Source organism: Corvus kubaryi, unplaced genomic scaffold (assembly GCF_017639235.1).
Source record: "Corvus kubaryi isolate FWS band 111438036 unplaced genomic scaffold, C.kubaryi_AGA036_p1.0 37354, whole genome shotgun sequence".
Classification (NCBI taxonomy): domain Eukaryota; kingdom Metazoa; phylum Chordata; class Aves; order Passeriformes; family Corvidae; genus Corvus; species Corvus kubaryi.
Window position 1 is genome coordinate 1,657,364 of NW_024581116.1, and position 10,278 is coordinate 1,667,641.

At 44.9% G+C, this 10,278-nt stretch overlaps 2 protein-coding genes across 2 annotated transcripts; both read left to right on the top strand.

Annotated features, from left to right (window-relative positions):
- The first annotated feature begins 3,982 nt into the window (after positions 1 to 3,982).
- Positions 3,983 to 7,091, top strand: LOC121666896 (gallinacin-2-like). Its single transcript, XM_042032906.1, has 4 exons — positions 3,983 to 4,070; positions 5,542 to 5,623; positions 5,911 to 6,031; positions 6,870 to 7,091. The coding sequence occupies exons 2-4, from the start codon at positions 5,566 to 5,568 to the stop codon at positions 6,916 to 6,918; spliced, it is 228 nt and encodes a 75-aa protein (XP_041888840.1). The 5' UTR covers positions 3,983 to 4,070; positions 5,542 to 5,565; the 3' UTR covers positions 6,919 to 7,091.
- Positions 7,092 to 8,679: 1,588 nt separating this feature from the next.
- On the top strand, positions 8,680 to 9,933 carry LOC121666944 (ostricacin-2-like). Its single transcript, XM_042032968.1, has 3 exons — positions 8,680 to 9,015; positions 9,350 to 9,437; positions 9,803 to 9,933. The coding sequence occupies exons 2-3, from the start codon at positions 9,380 to 9,382 to the stop codon at positions 9,931 to 9,933; spliced, it is 189 nt and encodes a 62-aa protein (XP_041888902.1). The 5' UTR covers positions 8,680 to 9,015; positions 9,350 to 9,379.
- The last annotated feature ends 345 nt before the right edge of the window (positions 9,934 to 10,278 follow it).

The window sequence follows — 10,278 nt, forward strand, 5'->3', positions numbered from 1 at the left end:
TCCAGTCCCAAACCTGCTGGCATAGAGGGGGAATTCACATCCCATGGCAGCCTCTGCTCTGAAGTCATGAGATAGGGGGAACACCTCTGCAGAAAACCTACAGATGGGTAGCCTGAAACTCTCTCCTCTTCACCATGCAGGGGGTGGTATAGCTGAAGAGTCCCTGGATTCTCCTTGGAAACCCTTCCTGCTTCTACTGAACAGCTTCTGGGAATCACCCTGATCCCATCACTCCTGGTGGCACCAGTTCCTGCTGCAATGAAAAGCTGCCACAATCTTTCCTTGCAGTGAAGCAAACATCAGAAACATGAAACAGGCAACACTGTGGAAACTGTTTCTTTCCTCTCCTTTAATAAAATCAGTTATGGTGGCATTTCATATGGTTTAACCCCGGGTGATTCTTTTGTAGGGAAGGAGGGGAAAATTCTCCCAGTGAGACACAGGGTGTCCCGAGAAGCTGTGGCTGCCCCATCCCTGAAAGTGTCCAAGGCCAGGATGGATGAGCCTGGAGCAACCTGGGATAGTGGAAGGTGTCCCTGCTCTTGGTAGGGGGTTGAGATGATTTTTAAGGTCCCTTCCAACCCAAACCATTCTGCAGTTCTACAAATAAGGAGCCCTCAGGACCAAAAGGAGCAGCCATTGCAGTTTCGTAGTGGACCTTCCCTTCTCACTGGGAGAAATAAAATACGGGCTGGAATCTGTGCTTCTGTCTCTTTTTCCCTGCCCTCATGGCCCAGCAGTGTAGATAAAGCTGAGATGTCTCCAGATGTTTCCTTCAGAGGGCCTGGAGGCACCTGAGAAACTTCACTTATGGGTGGATCTTATGCAAGGGAAAACCAGGAACATTTTGAGTTATATCAGCAACACAAACCAGGAAAAAACCCATAAAAATAAAGGAAAGAGGAAGAGAGTAAAAAGCACATTTCCAAAAGTTATGGATGTTCAACACAGTGATTTGGCAGTTACCTCCTCAGAAGCAGCTGCTAAACATTCACACAACAGTGCCCAGTGGAGTATGCTACCAAACCGAGATGGTGTGGACTCCTAATGACTTTCTGGGTGGGTTTGGAGAGGTCACAACATATTTTAAAAAACCCTCTGAAGAGCAAACTCTGGCTCTGTGAGAGACACAGCTGCCACTTGTGTCGTTCTGCAGAATTAGTGCTCATGGCTCTTGCAAAACACCTCCTCCTGCAACATTTCTGGGTTTCTTCTATCCCTACTGTTACTTTTACATTTATTTCTAACAATCTTATTGCAAATGTCTGTTAAAAAATCCATAGAACAGTTTCTTTCCGTTATCCATAAAGGAAGAGCAGTGAAAATAGCTTGGACTTTGATATTTCCTTCTAGGATATCTGAAATTTGGTGAGATGACCCCTGCCATTTTTCTCTAGAGAATTTGATTTGGTTTACAGAGGTTCTCTGAATTTTAGAAACTGGCCTGTAGCCAGTAGCTGGTCTGTGCCAAGCAGATTTGATCACACACACATCACTGCCAGTCACAGCATGGTTCTCAAATAAGAGAGTGGGCTCTGCCCTTGCACCCCAGTACCTTTAATTAGCTGTCAGGTCAAAAGATGGAGCCAGACTTGTTCATGAAGATGTTAGTCTCATCATTTACTCAAGATAACTGCATAATCATGAAAGCCTTGAGATTTATTAAATACATTTTGTGTACAGTTTGAAGCACTTCAATCAGGGGTAACACTACTGAAAGACTTCCCTAATATTGTCCATACTTTTTTTCAAGAGAAAACTACTAGGAGCAGAGTTTGAGATTCTCATTTTTGCTCCTAATTGCCTCATCTTCTGTGCTAGACACAAACTCCTAAGATGGAGAGAAGATCCTCCTTCCTCTCTGGAAGGTGATCTTGGTAATATTACTCGAACGCCTTAATTTAAAAAGAGTGAAAGACATTTCTCCTCCAGACAATTTGCAGCCTCTTTGTGAAGACATTTCCCTTTATAATACATCCCAGCTGCCTCAAGCACAGCAGCTCTTCAGCACTGTATTATTAAACAAAATGCTGACCCCATCATAATGTTTGGAAGTGTCTGATTGTCCCTTGCTCAGAAGAACAGGAGCTGCAAATGGGGATGGAAAGATTGCCCACCCTAAGAGCCACAACCCAAAGTCTCGCTGAGTTCTGTCAAAGGTGCTCCATCCCTCCTCTGCTTCCCCCTTCCTTCTGCCTTGTCCAGGCAGAGGTATTTTGACGGCAGTGATGGGACTGTGACCATGTAGAATTTATATTAAATGGTGCCAAGGATGCTCAGTGTTAAAGCCAAGCCCTTGATAGGACTTGCACACAGGATCTTACAGACAATAAAAATTAACGATGCACCTTTGTTTCCTTGAGGAATTGGGTTGGGTAACAGTAACAGTTGGCAAGTTAACCACAAACACTTGGCAAGAGGTGAAGCAACTGCAGCTTCTGCAATTTTATTCCCTCCATTTTTCAGTTTTATGGCCAGATGTTGGCAGACACACCAGAAATTCAATTATCATTTTTTTCTCTTGCAGAAACAGTTCACATACAAAGTTATCTAGAGAATAAAAAGCTGTGTCAGGGTATGCTTTTAAGGGAAATCATTTGTAGGCATGTTTTCACATGCATATAGATAACTTCTGTACACTTCTCTGTACCTGTACACTTGGACAGGGCTCTGAGATAGTTCTGGGCTGACCTGATCTAGTTGAAGAGGTCCCTGCTCATTGCAGAGGGCTTGGATTAATTCACCTTTCAGAAGTCCCTTGCAACTCAAACTACTCTATGGTTCTACTTAAGAACTTAATGTCAACGTATAGAAAAAATTACATCACTAATAAACCACTGATAAATCAGTCATCAATTAAAATATTTCAGTTTAATTTTATACTAAATGTGATGTAAGACATGGTGACATTTGCAGAGGTCCTGGTCAATTAGAAACACCAATCATTCAAATTAGTGAATGTATCACTAACCATTACGATGCACTTCATATGTCATGTTAAAATACTGCATAAACAATATTTGTTTGTTGACGGAAGGGAGATTTAAAGTAAAATAAGATCTGAAAAGTATTTAATATTTTAGAATCCTAGAAACATAGAATGGTTTGGATCCTAAGGGACCTTAAACACCATTTCATCCCAACCTCCCTGATGTAGACAGAGACACCTCCCACTATCCCAGGCTGCTCCAAGCCCTGTCCAACCTGGCCTTGGACACTTCCAAGGATCCAGGGGCAGCCCCAGCTTCTCTGGGCACCCTGTGCCAGGGTCTCACCACCCTCACAGCCAAGAATTCAATCTAAGGCATACTATGGTTTTGGCATAATCAACTGAAGGTCCTCTGGAAGACAGAAGTACCAAAAATTAACCAGAGTTCTGGGAAAAAAGCTCAATCAGGAGCTTTGGAGCCTGAGGGTCCAAAGACATCCTCTGGCACTGTATTTGCCTAAATTTACATATTTCCCATCAACTGGAAGGGTGTCCAGGGACATAACCATTATGTACTCCCTTATTTCAGTACATTTTGTTTCACTCAGGCATCTTCAGTGGCCACTGGCCAGGAAGCCAATGGACATTTGTTTTAGTTCCATATGTCCATTCTGTGTTCTTACATTCTGCATTTACAGAAGAGAAAATTAAGTGGGATTGCAGGGAACACACAGATGCCATGTATTGCAAGGTTTTAAGTTGCTCCTAAGCAGGGACAGTTCGACCTATGTCCCAAGATGTTTGACACACACCATGGTGGGTTAACGTATCTTACACAAACTGGAGTGTCACAAGAGGTATTGCACGAATAACCTGGGATTTTCCAGAAAAAAGCTTCAACAGGTTCGGAAAGAAACCATATTTTATCATCAGGAAGCTGATTTCTGGTTGGATTAGATGCCACCAGAAAAAAAAAAGAGCAATTTTTGGATTGGTTCCACGCATGGCTGAGAAGAGAAAGCACTTAGTCTCTTTTGGGACTCACCTTATAAAAGAGGATCTCAGCCCCACAGCCAAAGGCCTCAGGAAGGAAGGGACCACGAGCAGGTCTTGTTTGGCTTCGGGGCTCTCCTGATACTTGGTAACTTCTCTGTTCTTTTCTTTCAATGCCAGCTTTTTTCATTTTCCTCAAAAACCCAACCCCAAAACAAAACCCCCAAACTTCTGCATTATTAACTTTAATTTATATGCAACTAAAAATGGTAAACCTAAGATTTTGGAAAATTGGACATGTTGAATAATTAGTTCAAATATGTGCTAATACCTAGAATGCTTTAATAAAAATTCTCAAGGGAAAATAAAAATCTGGTTGGGTCAGGTTACTTTAGAAAGGTCTGTGCTCCAAAGAAATTGGTGACCTCTTAGTGGAAATCTACATACTGATTGATAGATATATATATATATATATTTCCATTAAATATATAGCTTGAATATATTTTAAATGGTTATATAATATTTGCAGTACGTAAGAGGTAAAAAATTGTATATTTATATATTTTAATATAGTATATAACATATATATTTTTATATAGCATATTTTAATCTATGTCTTTACATTAAGACCCTTATTTCATTTTCAGAATTGTTAACTTTGTCTCCTTATTTCTCCTGATATTTTCAAATATATACAAACTTGTGTAAACTTCTAATACTAATTTTGAAGCAGCTTTGGGTCACCCTCTATCAATTCTGTTTGCAGCAATAGGACATTTTAGCACAATCTCATTTCCCTTCCTTGCTTGAGAGAACATGATTTGTGATAGATCAGAACATTCCAAATGCCAGGATATATAACATTAACTACCACTTCCTTATCCATAAGAGCCCTTCTATCCTATAAAGCTAAGACTAACATTAGTTTAAACTCTTCCAATGAAGGTATCATATGTTTGCTTTTCAAGTTTTCTTTTTAAATGGGAACAGATTTGGTTGCACATTTCCATTGTAGAACTGCTGCCTCTAAACCAAGACTGAAGATTTGAAGCAAATTGATTTCAGCTGTTATTTCTTGATAAATTTTAACATTGCAAAATGAACTCATTTCTTCCTGAAGTTTTTAATTTTGACTCTAACATCACCTCATTTTGCTTAATGTAGTTTATTTATGAGATAAAATCATTTAGTTAAAAATAAAGTTATAATTGCAACCCTGGAAGTGTCCAAGGCCAGGTGGGATGGGGCTTGAAGCAACTTGGTCTAGTGGAAGGTGTCCCTGCCCATGGCAGGAGGGTGGAAAGGGATGAACTTCAAGGTTCCTTCCAATCCAAACCATTCTGGTATTCAATGATTCTGTGCTGGCTAAGGACTATTTGCAAAATTTAAAAGAAATCTGAGTAACCAAACTAATAAAGTAACTTAATGATCACATGTCCTGAAAACATCTTGCCCCACACAACAGTCATGATTTCCTATGGGTTTCACTGGTTGTTTTTGAAAGCTTGAAGATAAAGTTCATATAAAAGTCATTTTTATTAACACAGTGTTTGTGTAGTTCAGAAGACTGCAGATGCCAGGGACTGTATTTCAAACATCTTTCTTGGTCGTTTTCCCAGGAGTGCCAGAGCCCATCCACAGCCATGAAGATCCTTTACCTGCTCTTTTCTCTCCTCTTCTTGGCGCTCCAGGTTTCTCCAGGTAAGATGGGAAAGAGATAATAGAAAATGACTTTGTGCACACCTGAAGTAAAATTCCTAGCACATTTTAACCACTTCTGTTTAAAATTGCTAGAAGCCAGTCAGGAACTAAACAATCAGCCCAGCGCTTATGCTGGACCTTCTTTGTAACCTCACCTGCCACACGGCCTTTCAAAATAGCCAAGGTGGGATGTTGGTGACAAAGGCAGCTCAAGGAATGAGAAGCTTTGACTGCAATTTCCTATCCTGCAGAGTGAGGGAGAAGGAAATATTTTGTTCTTGTTGCAGGTTTGTCTTTGCCCCAGAGGGAAATGTTTTTCTGTAAAGGAGGGAGCTGCCACTTTGGAGGATGTCCCATCCATCTGGTTAAAGTTGGAAGTTGCTTTGGGTTCCGCTCCTGCTGCAAACCGTGAGTTTGGCATTCACCAAGGCTCATCTGCAGGATTAGCAGAGAAATATTAAATATTTTGCCTGTATCCTAAACCCCAAGGTGTTCCTTGAATACCTTTAAATTAGGTATAAGGAAAAAAAAGCTATTATGCCATGAGGACAGTCAAGTGTTTTGTGTTGGCTCAAGCATTACACATTGTCCAAGAAGCATTTGGACAACACTCTCAGGCACAGGGTGAGGTTTTTGGGGTTTCCCTGTGCAGGGCCAGGAGTTGGGCTCAATGATCCTTGCGAGTCTCTTCCAACTCAGCTTATTCTATGATTCTTTGAACTCCAGTAAATTGAGATCCACAGTGCTCTTTCACAATGATCTGCTCCAGCAAGAAGGATAAAATACCATCAGAGATGTCAGCCTTGTGCTGCCTCAGCTCTGTTTGACCCTCTACAGCTCCTGTGTCAAAGCAAAATATCCAGTTTTGGCATTTGTGAAACTGGGCTGCTGTGCTGAGTGGGTGACCAGAGGTCTCTGAGTGCCACCAAGTGTGTGCAAAAAGGGCGACAGTGTTGTAAAAATACATTATCATATGAAAAACAGCCTTCTATTTTCACTCAGGACTGAATGCATTCACCCCAGAATCTAGGGATATCAATTTAATTCCCTGCTTTTCCTGAAACAATAGGGAAACAGTCTCCTTACTCACAGGTATGGTTGCACAGAGCTGTCCCAGCATGACAGCACATGACATCAGCTATTTTGGGAAGAATTTGTGTCCAAGAGGAAAATGTACATGGGCTGAGAATAAGCAGGGAGGGAATATAAGCAGAAAGAAAATCTGAATTTTTTTTCCTTTGTGCAGGCCATGGGACCTAAGAAATGTTGATGAACCATTCATTGAAGACCAATGAAAATTTCTTCTAAACCTACAAGGTTGCTTGGAATCTCCTTACTCCTAAACCCACTGGATCCTGCTGCAAAGCCTCACACCCCTTTCATTTCCAATGCAAAAGGCTTTATGATACAGAGTAAATTGAAATGTGTTCTGCATTGCTTTCCCTCCTAAATAAACTGTTGTTGCTTAGTATTGCTCACTGAAACATGCACTGAAACTTGGGTCATGATCCTGCCTGGGGTTTGACACACAAACCCCAGAGGGCAACGATTTATGGAGCAAAGTGCTCCTTAATTTGAGTTTTTCTGAGTCATACAGCTCTCCAAGTCTACACAAACCTTAACCTGCAGTGCCAAGGGATAGGCTGGCTGGAAGAACTCAGATTCCCTTTGTGGGAATGTGTGCAGATGCCAAAATTCCTTTTTTTTTACTGTGCAGAAATCTTCTTGGGAAAACATGAATGGTTAAACCCCCTCATTCCCCACCTGGAGGCCCAGGGCCCACTGTAACTCTCCTTGCCAGAGACCCTGCTGGGAGCTTTGCTGCTCCACACCCCATCCCACCACATGGCAGGGAGGGACTCCCTTGCCCTCATGAGCACTTGGGATGATCCCACAGGACACCTCAGGCAGACCTTTGGGGACCTTAGAGGAAAACAGATCTCCCAAAGAGGCTGTCCAGGTGCCCCTCAAGGTGGCATCACAAAGGGGTCCCATGGATCAGATGGGTAACCTGGGTAACTCTAAAGGGTGGGAGCTGGGTGTTTTCTCCTTTCCACCCACCTGGACACAACTCGAGGTTAGAATGGCTTCCTTCTGCTAAGCCTGAGCTCACCCTCTCTGGAAAAGGCTTCCAGGGTGCTGATCCATGAACATGTGTGTTCATAACCAATGGCTCTGGTTGTACTGTTAGAGATTTCTTTTTCCAAGGAGGCCACCCTGGCCAATTCCATATTTCCAGCTGGGTATCAAGCACTTGGCAGAGATGCCAGGCTTCCGTTTATTGGCATTTGCTTCCATCCTGTTTCACTGGATAACTTCATCCACCTCTCACTTCCTATGAACATCCCTCCATCCTGCCACTTTCTTTCTCCAAAACACACCACATCATTAACAAATATTTCAGATTTGCCTCAGGGCAATGGCTTAGCAGCAAAACTCTGCCCAGTGATGGAGCTACAGAGCAGAAGGCTCAAAAGAGCTATTCATTTTGTGCCTCACTCAAAAAGCAGACTCATAAACACCAAAACATACACCACAGATACCGAGTTATCTTCTCCAGAAGACACATCTGGGGGTGTCTTCTGGAGAAGACAAGAGGCTGGGGAGACCTTGGACACCCTTCCAGTGCCTCAAGAAGGTCAAAAGGAGCTGGAGACAGACTTTGGACCAGGGCCTGGAGTGACAGGACAAGGGAGAATGGCTTCAAACTGATAGAGGACAGGGTTAGATTGGATATTAGGAAGAAATTCTCAGCTGTGAGGGTGGTGAAGCCCTGGCACAGGTTGCCCAGAGAAGCTGTGGCTGCCCCTGGATCCCTGGAAGTGTGAAAGGCCGAGTTGGACAGGGCTTGGAGCAACCTGGGATAGTGGAAGGTGTCCCTGCCCATGGCAGAGGGTGGAAAGGAATGAATTTAAGGTCCCTTCCAACCCAAACCAGTCCAGGATGAGTCTATGGAGGAAGGATACTGCTTCCCCCAGGCCTGGGCTGGTGCTGGTGGCTGCACCCAGCAGTTCCTGTGCCCATCCCAAAGATTCCCCAGCTGGCCCCACAGCCCGCTGCCGCTGTGCCGCGGGTGTCACAAGAGGTGTTGCATGGGGACAACGGTGACGATTGCAACAGCCCCAGGAGGCACCTCAGCCTCTGTCCCTGCAGCAGGGAGGGACCAGCGCCAGCCCCAGCAGCCCCACGCACATGGGGCACTCTCGGGTTGGCCCCGGGCACTTGTGCCAGCAGCAACTGGGGCCTGTCCCACCCACCAGCACTGCTATAAATCCAGCGTGGTTGGGGCACAGGGACACTCCCCCCATCGGGACTCCTCACACAAGTGATTCCAGGTTGGTCTGTTTCAGACCCTTTCTGCCTTGGTGTGCTCTGACCGACACCTCCATCAGGTAGGTCACTAGGTGGTCACTTCCAGGCCCTCAAGACACTTCCCTGCCCTCCTGCTCCTTCCTGGCTCAGTGCTGCAAAGGGATGGGCGATGTGCTGGCTGGGAATCCTGAGAATGCTCTGGAATTAAGGATAAACACTCCCAAGTCAGCTGGGAAGACTTTCCTGACCTCAGGAAGGCAGAGGGGATTGTGCAGGGTGTTTGGGCAGCCAGCTTTGGGCTGGCTGGGGGATAGAGAGCACTGGATAAGACTTCATTTAGCTTGGCCTCTCCAGGAACAAGGATTCCCCTAAATCCTTGACCCTGGCTTGGCTCTCGATGTGTCCCCTCTGCAGCCCCGAGAAGACCCAGGACAGGCATCAGCCATGAGGATCCTCTACCTGCTCTTCCCCTTGTTCCTCCTGTTGGTCCACAGTGCTGCAGGTGAGAGGGACAGAGGGGAGATGGCTGAGGTGTGAGCCTCAGCCAGTGGGGTTTTCCAGGTCCTGGGAGGTGATCAGGTTTCTCAGGTATTTATAACATTTGGGAGGGATTTGCTGTGAGGAAGGTCTGGGCAGCTGAGGATCCAGCACAGCAACTCGTGCAGCTCATGCTGCTCTTTCCCTGGGTCTTTGCCCACGGGCACACGTTGCAGTAGAAAAAATGAACTCTGACTGGAGAGTTTAAGATGTTGGGTTTGGTTCTCAGGTCATTGGAGACAGGGACTCAGAACCAGCACCGGTTCCTCTGGAACCAGACACATTTTTTACAGTTAAGCCATACTCACTTTGGCCTCTTTCACTTTGCAGGATCCTCCTTGGGTCCAACAAACAGGAAACAATGTCAGAAAGAAAAGGGGTACTGCTCACTCCTGAACTGCTCTTTCCCCTATGGCATCGCAGGAAAATGTTCCAGGTTTTACTTCTGCTGCAAAAGGTAAGTTTTGGAATTACAAAAGCTGCTGTCATGGCAGAAGGTGTTTAAGGGTCCATTAGCAGCAAATGGCTCAGTGCCCTTCATGTCCTAGGCAGAGCTGAGGGGAGGGAAGGGAAGGTGATTGGAAGTGCCCCAAGAGGGGCTGCAGCAGCCCCAGGTCAGCCAGGGCCTCCCCACTCTCCTCCAGCCCCAGGGGCGTCATTCAGGCTCTGCAGAGGACTTGCCCAAGACACCAAAGAGTGAAACACTCCCTGTCCTTGGGCAGCACTGACGACATGATCCAGGTTTGCTGCATCTGCACGCACTCGGAGCCAGGGCTGCCAGCACTGAGATAGCCCAGGTCCAACCT